Source organism: Pseudorca crassidens, chromosome 2, assembly GCF_039906515.1.
Source record: "Pseudorca crassidens isolate mPseCra1 chromosome 2, mPseCra1.hap1, whole genome shotgun sequence".
Classification (NCBI taxonomy): domain Eukaryota; kingdom Metazoa; phylum Chordata; class Mammalia; order Artiodactyla; family Delphinidae; genus Pseudorca; species Pseudorca crassidens.
Window position 1 is genome coordinate 37,479,827 of NC_090297.1, and position 15,692 is coordinate 37,495,518.

The following is a 15,692-nucleotide window of genomic DNA, read 5'->3' on the forward strand; positions in this document are numbered from 1 at the left end:
TCTATGGGAAAAGCACAGAACTGAATTCCTCAATTTAAAAAAACCTCCCATGTCTTAATTTTTAATGATAATTAGCTAGAGTAGTAAAAAGCTCTGCTGGCTCTCTGAAGTTGGACTTTGAATAATAAGCTACAGTAGAGATGTCATTTCTCCACAGTTCAAAAACTATTCATTTGAGTCTCACAAGTAACATTGTTAGAGCTCTCACATACATTACTTTTGATTTCCAAAATACAGTACTGTGTAAGTAGGTAGTATTACTCCAGTTATAGTGATGAGGAAGCTGAGGCTTAGGGGTTACGTGACTTGTTTAGGGTCAAACAGTACATCACAGTACTGGAATCCGACCCTAGATCTGATTTGAATGTATTGTTCTTCCAAAGATACCTCACACTGAGGAAGGCAACTTTCATCCCTTCTGTTAACCCACCTCTTGTCAGAAATTTACATGGTAACACTAGCCTGCAGAAATCTTACAAGAGGTTTTCTCTTAAAACCTCCATTTCCTGCCATCTCTTGGGCTCTTTATATCCCTTAAAAAAAAAAAGATAATAAGCCTATTCTTTTCTCATTGTCACACTAGATATGATTGGTAAGTGAACAAAATTTTAATGTTGTAGGCATAAAGCTTGGCCATGCTCAGACAGACTGTACAGGTCAATTTGTAGTGTTTCCTGACTATCCTTTGGGAATGCTAGAATAACCAGAGAATCAGCAGATTGCCTTTACTTGGCCTTTGAGAGTCATTCTTCTGGTTTGCACAACTCTCTGCCCGTACTGTTTTGAAGATGCTACAAGATCAGAGAAATGGTATGTTATAAAACATTGTTTCCCTTTCTCTGAAGGATGGCATACCACAAAAAAGACTCCATTTTCAAAGAAGCTTAGAAAATATTTTAACAGATCTCTTTACTGAGGCCTTCACTGCATTCCTAGTAATATGTGGGTACAGGTTACCAGGTTGGAAAGTGTTATTTTAAAGTAATGGCTTTCTCTTTAACCTAGCTCCCTCTCCACCATTCCATGAAGGTAGTACAGATTCCTCAAGAGAAACCAATATTTTTCTCAGACCATTATAAGAATTTTAATTTAAAAATTTGATGTAAAACTCCAAATAACTATTTTATGCAAATTAGATGTCAACTTTTAGCATTTTGGTATGAGTGGAACAGATACCAGATAAATAAGAAGAACATAGAATAACAACATTTTGTCAAATTTTCCTACAAATTGGGAAGGTAAGGTGTTTGGTTTTTTTAGTATTGTGAGAAATACAAAGATCTGCTTCACCTGTCATATATTCTGGTGGAGGATGGGCTTCATTGTCAGAGTCAATAAAACCACCCATCTAGTCTAACATCAGGGAACTAAGTACACAAACCACTTCGAAATTTGGGCATGGAAATATAATGGTGTATGGTGGTGTGGGTACTTATATTTCAGAAGCACCAAATTACATAGTCAACAGGAGAAAAGGGAGGCACTTGATAAAATGCGGTTTGTTTGCTGTAGAGGTTAACTATAATTAGCTTGTAACTTTAACTGGTTCTTAGAGGGCTTTAGTTTGTCCTAATTTATAGGACTTTTCTGTGCCTATTCCCATCCCGAAGCAGTATTGTTAGATAAAAGTCCTTTAACCTGACTTCATGGCTCTAAGGCCTAGTTTTTAGTTAGGAGACAACATTTGAGCTTTTCTGCTGGTGTTAAATGCTTAATGAAAGATGGCAGAGATAGGCACATTATACCCATTTCATGAATTGTGGACCCCCAAAGGTTCATTTATTAATCACTTGACATTTTGAACTTTAAGTGATGTGTAGAGCTATTTATCAGCAGCCTGTCCTTACAGGCAGTTAACTTGTGAGTGTTGTTAATATGGTGAAATACGGTGTTGATATGGCTGGAAATTTTAACATGGTACTGCTCACTCAAATTCTGTACGTGCTAGAGCTGGCTGGAGTGTGTGGCATGCTCATTGGTGAGAGTTGGTAAGGGCTATGCTTTTACGTTCACAGTTCTGTTGTGGGAAAGCTAGTCTCTTGAGTATTCTTGCTTTGAATGGACTGGAGTAATTTAACTTTTGGTATTTTCTTAGCCTTATTAGTATTAACTGACAATTGGCTTAAAGACCCCAGGAATACTGGCTGAGGCCTCCAACTGATTCTGGTTGAGTAGATGGGAGCTTCTAAAGCCCATGAATAAAAGTCAGCTAATCTGTTTTGATCTGAACGGTCCAGGTTGACTTTTAGAAGAGAAACACAGCCTGTTGATCATTGAAGCTCTGAACCATAGACACTATAAGATTATACAGTCTAAGTCTGGATTAGACTTGAATTAGACTGTTAACCACTGGCTTTATTATTTACATCCAGTTCAGATGTTAACTGATTTGGCTTAGTATCTGGCCTGTCCTACCTCAGAATATAGGTTATTTGACAAATGTTTATTGGAATTTTTGACTTGTCAGATCCTTAATATTCTCAATACTGAAGAATTTTTACTTGCAGAAACCGAGGGCTCAGAAGAGGAGGATAAAGAAAATGACAAGGCTGAAGAAACACCAAATGATTCACTTCTTGAAAACAAGGTGAATTATTTGTTCAGTATCATTGTCTACTTTCTTATTGTGGGACTTTGGTTTACTAGTGTAGGCATGATTATTATAGGCAGCTGTTTCTTGGTTAGGGCTTGGGGACCCTTTATTCATGTTGGGAATAGACAGATCCATTTGAACCCAGGGGGTCCTGTCAGTTAGGACATGACCCAACATATCACTGCTAACTATCACTGACATAAGGTGATATGGGGTAGACTTTGTAGGGGTCCATTCTGTAGGTTTAGGGAGAAAAATATGAACTTTGAATCCTATATCAGTCTCTCCCCGTCCCACGCCCCCAAGCTATACTAAATTATACATTTAGATTTATAATCAAATGATGCCTGTCTTGTACTTCTGCCTAATACTAATGATTTGGATATACTCCAGTCTCTTCAAGAAAATGAAGAAGAGGAGATTGGGAACCTAGAGCTTGCCTGGGATATGCTGGATTTAGCAAAGATCATTTTTAAAAGGTAAAACTCTTGGTGCTTCTAGGTTGGGAGCTTGGTGGTTGAAGACAAAGCAGTTAGGGTTCGACAGATGCTTATTAATAAGGTTTCTGACCATCTTTCCTTCTTTTAGGCAAGACACGAAAGAAGCTCAGCTTTATGCTGCACAGGCACATCTTAAACTTGGAGAAGTTAGTGTTGAATCTGGTAATACATTTTCCATTTTACTCTCTTTTCTAACACATCCCTTGCCCCTGCCTTAATCTTCCTCTAATTCCTTAAAATCTAGCTCAATTGATCATAAATTGTGGGCAATTAGCTTTAAAAGGATAGTAGGCTTTTTTTCTTTTTGGCCGTATTGTGCAGCATGTGGGATCTTAGTTCCCCAGCCAGGGATTGAACCCCTGCCCCCTGCATTGGGAGTGCGGAGTCCTAACCACTGGACCGCCAAGGAAGTCCTTCTCAGTAGGGTTTTTTTTTTTTTTTTTTAAATTTATGGCTGCGTTGGGTCTTCCTTGCTCTGCGTGGTCTTCTCTAGTTGGGGTGAGCGGGGGCCACTCTTCGTTGCAGTGCACGGGCTGCTCATTGCGGTGGCTTCTCTTGTTGCGGAGATGGGCTGTAGGCACGCAGACTTCAGTAGTTGTGGCTCACAAGCTCTAGAGTGCGGGCTCAGTAGTTGTGGTGCACGGGCTTAGTTGCTCCGTGGCATGTGGGATCTTGCCGGACTGGGGCTCAAACCTGTGTCCCCTGCATTGGCAGGCGGATTCTTAACCACTGCACCACCAGGGAAGCACCTCAGTAGGTTTTTTAAAGTCATTTTGATGGTTTTTAGTCAAGGGTCCTGGAGATGCTACAAAGAAAAATGAAATATAAGATGGGAGCATATTCCTGCAGCATGGTCTGAAATTTTAGAAGTATTGCTTGCTGTTTTTCTCTTCGTTAGAGAATTACATCCAAGCTGTGGAGGAGTTCCAGGCTTGCCTAAACCTGCAGGAGCAGTACCTGGAAGCCCATGATCGGCTCCTTGCAGAGACCCACTACCAGCTGGGCTTGGCCTATGGGTACAACTCTCAGTATGATGAAGCAGTGGCACAGTTCAGCAAATCTATTGAAGTCATTGAGAAGAGAATGGGTGAGTAAGCATCAGCTGTTTCCACAATGATTTTGATGGATCCAGTATTGACAGTTAAAAAAAAAAAGGCATCTTTTGTGTTATCTGTTACTGATCACTTCAGCCTGTTCTTCCTAGCTGTACTTAATGAGCATATGAAGGAGGCCGAAGGGTCACCTACTGAATATGAGAAAGAAATTGAGGAGCTGAAGGAGCTGCTACCTGAAATTAGAGAGAAGATAGAAGATGCAAAGGAGTCCCAGCGTAGTGGGAATGTAGCTGAATTGGCTCTGAAAGCAACTCTGGTTCGTTTGGTTTCCTTTTAAAGTTTTGATAATAGTATATTCGATATTGTTGAAGGCCCTTTATCATGGTATTAGCGTGACATTTGCTTAAGAATCTTAACTTATGACTTGGTTTCCAGGGAGTTGGAGGTCAGAGGGAATGTGAGAACTCATATACTGTTCCTCTCACATAGTAAATATTAATGTGTGGGTTTGAATTCTATCTCAGCTACTTACTATGTGTGACCACGGGTATGAGTAGAGGAGGTGAGTGATGTTGCTACTATATGGTGGCCACTAGTATTTGAGGTCTTAAACAGTTGCTTGTAGGTGGGTGACCTGGTCGGCTCTGTCCTGGGACCCACCTGGGTTTGTCATCTCTCACACAGGTGGAGAGCTCTACTTCAGGTTTCACTCCTAGTGGAGGAGGCTCTTCAGTCTCCATGGTGGGTATTCAGGTGGTTTTTGTCACTTAATATTAGACCTCAGTGTTTGTCTAGGAGTACATTGCTAACAAAGGTTTCTTATTGCCAGATCGCCTGTAGAAAGCCAACAGATGGTGCTTCCTCATCAAATTGTGTGACCGATATTTCTCACCTTGTCAGAAAGAAGGTAAATCTATATGTGGTCATTTCTTTTCTGTCTTCTTCTCACTCTGCATTTTTTTTTCCTCCAAATGATACATGAGGAGTATCTTTCCTATGAACACCCCTCATACTAGGTGCAATAAGACATTCGTTTTGCAAAAATAGGCGAGGATTTGAATGAAGATCGGTCTTGACTGAGTATGTCTTCTAGCAAAACTTTCCTGGTTTTTAGCCCAAGGGCTCTCAGGAAAAGTGATGAGGAGGACTGGTCAGATCAGCCCATCTTAGGAAGCTGGCAGGTTTACAGTAGTCATTCAGCAGCAGATCTCTTGATACTTAAACTTGTGTGAGTCTGCCTTCTGCCTGTTGCAGTAATTTTTTTCTCTTGTGGAAGAGCCTGAACTCTTGCTTTGTTTCCTGACTCAAATGTAGGAATTCAAATTTGTGGGTTGGTTACTGTTCAGATCTATTCCTCATCCCCACCCCACTCTTCCATTAGAGAGGCTGAACTGGTATGTTTGGGCAGACCAATCTGTTTCTGCAGAGGACAGGTTGTGGCCAGGGAGACCCTTAGAGCTGTGAATCCTGGTGTTGGGATCTTTGCACCATAGGGAAGAGGGGGGCGTTAAGGAATTGTTTTACAGTTGTCCTTTTGAAAACATTAAGCACACTTGTGAAGCCTTCACCATTAATTATATCTTTAGAGAAAACCGGAGGAAGAGAGCCCCCGGAAAGATGATGCAAAGAAAGCCAAACAAGAGCCGGAGGTGAATGGAGGCAGTGGGGATGCTGTCTCCAGTGGAACTGAAGTTTCGGAAAACATGGAGGAGGAGGTGGGCAGTTAAGCAGGGTTTGGACACTTGCCTCATTTCCCCTTGTTCTCAGGGCCTGGGGAAACCAGTCCTTCTAAGTGCATGTTCCCCAACTTGAGCCTGTTTGGATTACTTGAGTGCAACCCTCAAAAACAATGAGGTCATACAGGAAACAGTTTGGTTACAAAATATAGGACGTCTCATTGACAAATGGAACCTATATACATATCACCGGTCCCACTCTAATGAATGTATGAGAAGACACTTAATTGGCAAGACCATTCAGTCTTTTTTTGCTCCTCTTTCTAATATGAACACTGGCTCTGTCAGCCCTATTACAGAGAATTTAGGAAATGGCCTTATAAGTTGTGGTCATTGCTCTTTTAGTGTAGAGAGCAAAGCAGATAAGGGACCTGTGTTTATTTCCTCTGACTGAGGCCTGCTCAGTTGTGTAAGAAAGAATGGCTTAAAGTAGGGTCACTTATGCCCAGGCTCCCTGTTTATCTTCCAGGCTGAGAATCAGGCTGAATGCCGGGCAGCAGTGGAGGGAACAGTGGAGGCTGGAGCTACAGTTGAAAGCACTGCATGTTAAGAGAGGGAGCAGAGCCTTCCTCCCAATGGAAAGTGTTTTTGTATATAATGTATTTTTTCACTTTTGGGGGATTCTTTTTGTATAACTTCAATAAAGATTGTAAGCAAAGGTTGAGGCTTTGATGATTTTTTTTTTTTTCCTTAAATATTGGCTAAATGTGTGCCTTGGAGCACTCCGGGTTTTATATGGTGGCCAAAGGTTTTTGTGGGGTTTTTTTCCCTCCTCTACTGATCTCTGTGTTGGAAGTTCTAATCCAGATTCCTGTCTGATGTGGAGGTGATGAAATCAAGTGTGGCTGTAGGCCCTTATCTTCCAATGGTGCTATATTTTTTCCATCTTAAATACTCTGAACCCAGCTGTCTTGTGAACTTGGAATGGTGCTCTCCCTGGACAGGAGCTATAAAAAACAAGACTTGGTGAAGATCTTGCTCTTCGGTGCTGATACTGTTTGATGGACTTTGACTGTGAACTGATAACAGCTTCTAAGCCAGGCCTTAGGTGGCACCTGTCTTATCCACCTCGTCTCCAACTGGGGCCATAATCCTGTCCTGGAAAAAAGAACTGAAGAAAACTTGGGGCTGGGGAGGGGGGAGTGATCCTTGAGGAAACTGGTGTGCTAATTGTAGAAAATTGAGCTTTCTGGTTTGAAAGTGACTAAGGGACTGACTGATGGACACTCTGGATGTGGTTGGAAGAAGGAATCTGGGGGGAGAACTGGCTGGTTGAGTTATATTTGTTATAACAGAAAATATCAACAGTTGGAATTGTTACCTGTCCACAGTTTTGACTTCTTAAATAAAGATGCTAAAAAGCTCTTGGTCTCTGGACTTGTGTTTAAAGATCTTAGAGTGGGATCATGGGCTGCCTGGAGCATTTCAGTGGGATGTGGGGTTGAAAGGTGGATAATGGGTCAGCAGTTCTGGCTGCCCAGTGTAAGGGTGCTGGTGGTTAGGGCACTGTTACTAAAGCCATCCCATTGGGCCCTCGCTGATGTCCAGGGTACAGGGCTAGTGTGAGACCCATGACTCGGCTGCCTCTGACCTGACCTTTAAGAAATTGGTATTCACCAGGCAGTATTTGGATCTGAATTCCAAACAGTGCCTGCCCTCTACTACCTAAGGGGTTTAGTATTTCCAGCATTCATAGGGCTACTTTGCTGCACTGTAGAGACAGCAGGTTAGAACCTGCAGTTTGAATATCTAATGTTGGAGGCGGAGGGAGCTTTTTTTTTTTTTTTTTTTTGGCGCAGTACGCAGGGCTCTCACTTTTGTGATCTCTCCCGTTGCAGAGCACAGGCTCCGGACGCGCAGGCTCAGCGGCCATGGCTCACGGGCCTAGCCGCTCCGCGGCATGTGGGATCTTCCCGGACTGGGGCACGAACCTGGACTCTCTACCACTGCGCCACCAGGGAAGCCCGGAGGGAGTTCTTGACTACCAGGCCTTTGACCTTTGGCTGACACTGGGGTCTGGGGCCACGCCCAATGTAACAATTCAGGTTTCACTTGTGACCATCCCCCCTGCCGCCAACTTGGGAGGAACATGACTGGGTTGTCTTTCTGTAAGTATATATGGCTACAGGAGCTCCCTGTTTCATGGTGACCTTGAGAACCTGGAAGGCTTCCTGGGTGATGTCCTGAAGAAGCTTGGATTTGGATGAAGAAGTGGGCGGTAAGACTGGCTTTAGCAAAAAAAAAAAAAACAGGAATGAGTTCATCAAGTTCCTTTAGCTGAATGAAAGACTGTCTCCAAGTCACCTTTCAGAGAATTTTCTTATATGCCAGGCAATACTGTAAATACCTGACATATCTGTTTAATCCTCACATCAATCTTTTTTACAGAAGGATAAGAAAGGCCAAGTACTTGTGGAAGGTGGTAGAGCTGTGATGGGAGCTCATGTTGTGTGTTCACATCTGTATTTGCTTCCAGACCCTCTGTCAGAACATGGAGTAGTAAAGCTGCAGATGGGAGAACAGGCCTCAGTCTAGGCCCCAGTCCTGTGCCTGTGAAGCTACTCTTACGCCCATTCTTCTGGACTCAGAAAGCCAGTGGGGGTGGGTCAAAGCTGTGCTGAGGGCGCAAACCCTCCTCTCTGTGCTTGACTCTGCCGCTGGTGGGGGTCTTCAGGAGGAGGGGGGTCAACAAAGCCAGCTGTTGGGGCCAGGGAGCTGGCCTCCAGTGAAGATGAGTTGGGCACCTGTGGAACAAGGAGAAGGTCGATCTTTAGCAAAAGGTTTATGTAGAGGTTAACAGCACAGTTTCTGGCGTCAGACCACCTTAGAGTCAACTGCTTACTGTGAACCAAGTTAACCTTGTGCTCTGATTTTCTTACTTGGTTACACAGTAGTACATACCTAATAGGATATGTGAGGGTCACATGAGTTAATTCACAGAAAACATTTAGTAGTGGGTTGGCACATACATAGTGGTCAACAAATGCTGGTTATTAACCACATCAGCCACACCTGTGGGGGCCCCAGTTATGGTTGGGCCCTCACCAGAGGTGGGTACTGGTACTCGTGGGCACTTGCTGGATTGATCTCTGCCAGTGTCTGTACATCTGCATCTCTTGCATTCACCAGCCGCAGAAAGAGCTCGGCCTGACCTACCTGGGAAGAGGTGAAATGGTACTGCATCTGTACCGTGGAGGACCCAGTCCCCATCCTCCACACTCACCTGGGGAATCCCATTCAGCTGCCCAAAGCTAAGGCTGGGGTCCAGAGGAAGGGTCCGAAGTGGGAGACGCCAGCGACCACTTAGTACCCTCTGATCCCGGTCAAATAGCACCAGCGAGGCCCAGGCTTTTGGCAGTGGTGCTTTAGCCCATGCCAGCCCCTGCCAGGCTTGCAGCTCACAGACCAAGGATACTGATGGTGAAGGTGGTAGTCTAGAGCAACCAAAAACAGGTGTCAGGAGCCAGAAGTGGCTCTGCTCCCTTCCTAGGACTTGGCCCTCAGGGCCAGTGGCCCTGTATACAGATGAGAAAATGTAGCAGAATGAGGGACAAGCCTCAATTGCGGCAAAAAGCACCAACATCATAAATCTCCACCTACTGACCTGGGTATAGGCTGCCTGCTGGCAAGGATGGCACAGTTGCCCATGGGCCCAGGAGCTGGAGGTGCGGGCAAGCAAAGGGCTGGGGGCAACGCTGTGGTCCCTCCTGTATCCTGTCCATCTCGGGCCAAGCCAGTCAATAGTTGCACCCAAATCCAAGAAGCCTCAAGGCCCCGCAGGAAGTCATAGAAAATGACAAGGCCAGCCCTAGGAAACACAGGCCTCAAGCGCACACACACCCAAGTCCTCCTCTCACCCTCCCAACCCCCAGCCAGTCCCCCCACCCTAGCTGGCCCTAGTGGGTCTCCTTAACCAGCAGTGGTGACCAAGTCACAAAGGATGTCAAAGGAGGGAGCAGGCCTCACCCAGGGTCGTAGGGTGCAGGGCCCAGAACGTCAGTTGTGGGCAGGAGGAAGTGTGGATCCAGGCCCATGTTCCTGGTCATGGTTCCAGGAAGCTGCGACTGCAGGGGAAGAGTCAATTCCTCCAGAAAGCCTCCTAGGTGTTCTATGCTCCCCCAACTGCACAGAGCAGAACTGCCCCTGTCCCAACCCCTGGGTCCTCACAGCCTTTTCGGCGCCACCCAAGAATAGGACGCCTGTGGAGTGTGGAAGCAGCGGCAGCGGGGGAGCCACTGGAGGCGGGAGGCTTGGGGGATCTTCCCTTCTTCTCAGGCGTGGGCTGGGATTGGCCACAAGTCTCGGCTCCCTGTGCCCTAGGTGCAGGGGAAGAGTAGGGCGCCCTTGAGCAGGACGCAGCAAGTAACTGGGCTGAGGTACTCCTCCCCCAAGAGCCAAACCCCTACGGACACCTGGAGATTGGCATGGACACAGACTGATTGGGCTCAGACACAGGTCTTATTCCCCGTGCATGGTGCCTCTAACCCCTTCCTCTGAGCCTGGCCTGCTGGGGAGGGCTAGGCGGGGGGGAATTGGGTGCTCACTGACCCCAGGGCACCCGGCCTGCACCCCTCTGCATCTGCAAAGCCAGGATTTCTGCCTCCAGGCGCCGATTTTCAGCCTCCACTGCTAGAAGCTCCTTGAATGCGGCACCTGCCTGTCTTCCTGCGATTGAACAAGTCTGACCTGTCATCTCTGACAGCTGGTGACCAGCTGCTCTGAGCAGCTCTCCAGCCTTAGGATTCTCTGGACAAGGCTGGACTTGTCAGCTAACATTGCAGGCACCCCCGCAAAGACAGGTGTTCTACCTTGGGTTTTTGCTCAAGTGGTTCCCAAGCCAAAGATGTCCTCCCTCATCGCCCTTTTCTCTCCCCAGGGCTAAGGCCCTCCTGGCTGGCCCCCTCATGTTCACCCCTGCGGGTCCGCGACCGCGGAAGCTCCAGAGCTGACGCCTCCACTTGTAACTGCCATATCCAGCCCAGAATGCCGGTGTCCCGGCCGCCGCCTCGAATGTAGGCCTCACGCAGGGCCCTAGGGAGTAGGGGACAAGAAGGCAGAAGCGTTTTTCCAGGACCGATCAGCGCTTTGCCCCGTGCCCGCCTCGGGGCCCGGATCTTACCCGATCTCCGCAGCCAGAGTCCCTGGGTTTGCCTGTAGCACCGGACCACAGAGTTCTGCCTCTCGTAAGGCGTTCAGCCGGGTCCTGGGGTGGAGGACGGCCGGCGCGGGGGCGGAATCAAGGACCCAGACCCCGGGCCTCCGGCAGCGCCGCCCCTTCCCGACCTCACTCGCGCGGCCTTCCAGCCGAGTCCGGGTGCATACCTCGCACGTCCAGCCGGGCCAGGCCCCGCCCCCCGCTCCGGCCCCGCCCCCCCGCCAGCCGGTGACTCGGAGCTCCCGGGATCCGGCTCGTCGGCCTCACCCGGGGTTGGCCTGTAGCTGCTGAACGTGCGCCCCTAACTCCTCTAGAGCACCCCGCGTTCGCCCGGCCTCTGCCCGGAGTTCTCGAAGCTCCCGCTCCAGGCTGAATATGCGTGATTTCCCGTCCCGGGTCCAAGCCAAACCTTGGAGGTGCCGGCTCAGTTCTGAGGGGGTAAGAGATCAAATCAGAACGGGTCGGGCGACCTCAAGCCAAGGGGGAGGGTGGGCCCTAGTCCCCCTCTTTTCCCTTACCCTCGCCGCGTCGCTCCAGGGCACAGCTCTGTGCCTTGGTCTCTGCCAAGAGCCTTGCGTGAGTCCGGTGCAGCGCCCGCAGCCGCTCGCCGGGGCTCCCAGCAGTCTCGTAGTTGGGACCCTGAGTCGGTGCCTCTGACCGCCTCCAGGGCCCCTGTGACCCTCTGGGGACCTCTGTTATGCTGGGTCGCATTTCCTGCAGATACAGCCGCAGCCGCTGCACCTGGAGGTAACAGTAACCCGCAATCTCCATGTTGGGGTAATCTCACCCACGCGTGATCTATAGGTTTGGTGGGGAGGCTCAGTGGGGAAATCCAGGTATACCTCATCTGTTAGCCTCTTCAGAGCCGATTTGCTGGCCTCCTGGTCTGGGAGGCCCTGGTGTTCTTCTGGCACAACCTGGGTACAGGGTGTGGGGTGAGGAATCCTCTGAGAGTTACAGTCACTTCAGTACCATCTCATGGCCATGGAGGAGGCCCTTACCCTGGGTACCCGTGGTTCAGTGGCTATTGGGGGCTGTTCTCCAACTGTCAGCTCCCGGGGCTGACGGCCAATGCAGAAGCGCTGAGTGTGGGTGGCCAGCAGGGCCCAGGAACGGAAAACCATGTCACAGGACCCACAGGACAGGAGCCCTAGCTCCCCGGAGTGGGAGTCCATGGGATGGGACTCCTTTCCTGATAGCAGCCAAGACCTGCAGAAGACAGAACAGAGGGGCAGGGGAAAGGGAAAGGAGGATGAAATAGCCAAAGGCAGAGAGGAAAGGCCAGGTTTACCGGTTCAAGTTTATGTTTGGAGAGGAGCTAAAGCTCCCTGGGCAACAACCTCAGGTCTGGGCAGGTCTGGAGAGTGAGCGGGCAGGCTTGGTCACCTTAGGGAGGAGGCCCTGGCTTGAAAAAGATGTCATAAAATCTGTTCCACCTCATTGCATGAGTATGGGCAAGTCTCTAACACCACACCTTGGTTTTCTTGCCTATATTAATAAAAGGGAGCAAAGAGTTGCCTCCTAAACTAGCTGAGCCCATATCACATACTCCGTCTTGGTTATTTAATAGCCTCTGGCAGGGAAGTGTCACCTTGTTCGTTCTAGTTTTGCCCAAGTGGATGTAACCCAAGTTAGTGTCATTCTCCATTCCAAGGAATACCTGAGTAAGAGGAGGCATTCTGCCTGGAAACCATGTCTTTCCCGTAGACTAAAAGCTTTTCCTTGGGCTTCCCTGGTGGCGCAGTGGTTGGAGTCCGCCTGCCGATGCAGGGGACATGGGTTTGTGCCCCGGTCCGGGAAGATCCCACATGCCGCGGAGCAGCTGGGCCCGTAAGCCATGGCCGCTGAGCCTGCGCGTCCGGAGCCTGTGCTCCGCAACGGGAGAGGCCACGACAGTGAGAGGCCTGCGTACTGCAAAAAAAAGCTTTTCCTTGCACGGTGCCTCTCTGGAAGTAACATCTTTTGCATAACCAAGTCATACCAAGGCCCCCTAACTCCTAGTTCCTGCCCCTAGGCGCCGCCCTGCCGCCCCCACAAGATAATCAACACAGCTGAAGAATTGAAAGTTCTGGGAGAACACAATGAATCAGAAGAGGGAATCAAATACAGAAAGGTAAACTCTTCACTCAGGACTAGCCAGGGGCCACACAGGCCCCGTTCCTGCTGACCAGATTTCCCTGCCACCCCCACCCAAATATATGAATCCAACAGAGGCGGGAGCTCTGACCTAGCCCCATGTTTCTAAACAAGGCAGGTAGTGGTGCCCCCGCTCCCAGGTATGTAAGGCCAAGCTATGACTAGCAGCAGGTTACAAAGTGTTTCAAAGTATGTAATCTCAATTGTCCAGCTCAATTCCAAGTGGAAAAGAGGTACATTTTTAGAAATTTGTTCTGAGAAAGCTACTAAGTGGCAAAGCCGAAGACCAAACATACAGGATATCTCTATGTCAACCTACTTCTCATTTCCAATTTATAGCTCATTTTATAGTATTTCATTGATCCTACGATGCACACTTTTTCATATTTTAACACTGAAATCAGGATTCACAATTAATGGAGTGTCATAACTGGCAAGTTTTCTTATTAGTACATAAAATGTCTTAAAATAGATATACTCAATGAAATATGATATAGTTCTTTCTGTTCTATCTCAATCACCATTTCCACAGTTCATATGTGCACTGCTTATACTACTAGCAGGAGAAGCCCCTACTAGCAGGAGAGACTACCGTACGTTATGGCACATAAGGTCTCTGCCTTCCTAGCCTTTAGAATCTAACAATTATGCTGGTTACTCTACCTCTAGTCTCTACCCCTTCTGGAGCCTACACTACAAGTTAGTTTTACCCTTCTAACAAGTGGTCAGGCCTGTTATTCCTTTGCTTGTCTCCCATTAGAGCATGATCTCGGGCCTGTATATCCACTAGGGACCATGTGCTGTAGGGCTGGCTGAAGAGTGCCAGTTTCGGTATCTGTTGTTTAGTTTAACTTCTAATTGTCCATCAGATCTTGGCCTAAGGTTCCATTTTTTATGTAACCCTACTGAGCTGGGTGCTCCTTGCATTCCCAGGGCCTTGCACAATGCCCGGGACACCCTATGTTCTTATTTAGCAGAAAAATTGAGGCACAGACTTCCTTAAAAAATAGGCACACTGGTAAATACATGGGCAGTGAAAAACAGTTTCAGAAAGGAAACTTGGGTTTCTGATTTTATTACTGGTAGTTTATTGCACAGGTTTTTCTGCATCAAAAACATATCTGCTAAAAGGAGAAACAGGTGTGTCTGAATTCAGATTTCCCTCAGACCTCTAAAAGTAGTATTTCCCCTAAAAAAGAATCCACTCATCTAATTTTAAAGAAAATATACTTCTTACACAAGACAATCCAAACTGATGCAAAATATTTATTCCAAGTTAGTTATTTTATGCAGTAGTTTTCCCCCTCAACAGACTTGTGATAACCACATCTTTTAAATCTGTAAATAATGTTATCAAAATAATCTTAATCTTTGAAATCTCACAAAAATGTATATTTTACAATCCACCCTGAATATCAAGGCTGCAAGAATAACACATTTCCTATATCCAAATATTTTACAGCTGTACCCAGAAAGAAAAAAAAAAGTGAAAAAACCATATATGCTGGGTTAAGGGCTAATGTTACCCGAGCAGCCAGAAATAAAATAAAATATCCAAATTATTAGCATTAATTTAATACAATTATAACTTCAATAGTCACTTTGTCATTGACAATGATTGCTTGAGCACAGGGGTGAGTGCCCCAAGGGCTGGTAGTAGAAGCTGCTGCTGCAGACCAGTGTTTCCTCCCCTCTGCCCTGCCAGCTCCCACCTGTGCATCGCCCCATATATACTGTGTGTATGTGTGTGTGTTTTAAAAATCTTTCCCACCACATGAAGTTCTATTAAGCAGATAACAGGGAAGAACAACAAAAGCTAAACAAGCCAATTGCTCGCTCTCTCTTTGGGATATGATTATTTCCCTTGTGCATGAAGTATTCAACAACAACATAAGAAAAGGAAAAGGAAAAGAATGATTTCTTCTGTATAACCCCTAAATGCACAAGCTGAGTTTACTGGGTCAGATTTAACAGTAAGCATTTATAAGCCTACTTCCAGGCATCGTCATCAGATGTTTCACTGCTACTTGTTTCCGTGTCTGAGTCCTCAAACTCTGCTTTACAAGTGTTTCTCCAAGGGGAGAATAGGCTAGAACTTCGGCTCTGCAAGAAGCCATTCTTCCCAAAGCCATTTCTTCTCAGCTGTGGTTGGTAAGGGAAAGAAAGAAAAAGACAACCGTCAGTAACTACACTGGCCCATGGGACCTGGGAAAGCCCAGGTCTCAATTCAATTCTAGGCAGAATGTAGAGGGGGACCGTTCTAAGAGACTGAAGATTTCTTATAGCAGTGCTTTTCAAACTGTAATGTGCCAATTAATCACCTAAGGATCTCTTTAAAATGCAGACTGATTCAGTATGTCTGGGGTACAGTTTGAGATTTCCTATTTCGACAAGTTCTCAGGTGATGACAATGACAGGGGAACAGAATTCTGAGTAGCAAAGTCTTTATGTCAACCTATACTTTTCTTTATAGGATTTTAACACCATTGTTATTTATGCTTTAAATATATACCACCT

The 15,692-nt window shown here is 46.8% G+C and overlaps 3 protein-coding genes across 9 annotated transcripts in view; 1 reads left to right on the top strand and 2 right to left on the bottom strand.

Moving 5' to 3' along the window:
• The window catches only part of NASP (nuclear autoantigenic sperm protein), a 35,184-nt gene extending 28,641 nt beyond the window's left edge, over positions 1 to 6,543 (top strand). For both annotated transcript variants that reach the window (XM_067725964.1, XM_067725965.1), the window contains 9 exons: positions 2,508 to 2,587; positions 2,987 to 3,072; positions 3,182 to 3,255; positions 3,992 to 4,180; positions 4,298 to 4,464; positions 4,833 to 4,889; positions 4,978 to 5,055; positions 5,735 to 5,863; positions 6,354 to 6,543. In XM_067725964.1, the coding sequence (XP_067582065.1) occupies positions 2,508 to 2,587; positions 2,987 to 3,072; positions 3,182 to 3,255; positions 3,992 to 4,180; positions 4,298 to 4,464; positions 4,833 to 4,889; positions 4,978 to 5,055; positions 5,735 to 5,863; positions 6,354 to 6,434 (941 nt within the window). In that variant the 3' untranslated portion in view covers positions 6,435 to 6,543. The remainder of the gene's footprint in view (positions 1 to 2,507; positions 2,588 to 2,986; positions 3,073 to 3,181; positions 3,256 to 3,991; positions 4,181 to 4,297; positions 4,465 to 4,832; positions 4,890 to 4,977; positions 5,056 to 5,734; positions 5,864 to 6,353) is intronic.
• On the bottom strand, positions 1,058 to 12,624 carry CCDC17 (coiled-coil domain containing 17). Its single transcript, XM_067725980.1, is given in 14 exon segments — positions 1,058 to 8,559; positions 8,561 to 8,628; positions 8,930 to 9,040; positions 9,108 to 9,318; positions 9,489 to 9,692; positions 9,851 to 9,948; positions 10,052 to 10,200; positions 10,433 to 10,549; positions 10,797 to 10,915; positions 11,004 to 11,087; positions 11,307 to 11,469; positions 11,558 to 11,780; positions 11,882 to 11,986; positions 12,050 to 12,624. Coding segments are annotated over 14 exon segments (1,908 nt in total). The 5' UTR covers positions 12,215 to 12,624; the 3' UTR covers positions 1,058 to 8,468.
• Positions 12,625 to 14,421: 1,797 nt separating this feature from the next.
• GPBP1L1 (GC-rich promoter binding protein 1 like 1) overlaps positions 14,422 to 15,692 on the bottom strand; it is a 55,179-nt gene continuing 53,908 nt past the window's right edge. For all 6 annotated transcript variants that reach the window (XM_067725976.1, XM_067725974.1, XM_067725975.1 and 3 more), the window contains exon 12: positions 14,422 to 15,317. In XM_067725976.1, coding sequence (XP_067582077.1) covers positions 15,165 to 15,317 — 153 coding nt within the window. In that variant the 3' untranslated portion in view covers positions 14,422 to 15,164. The remainder of the gene's footprint in view (positions 15,318 to 15,692) is intronic.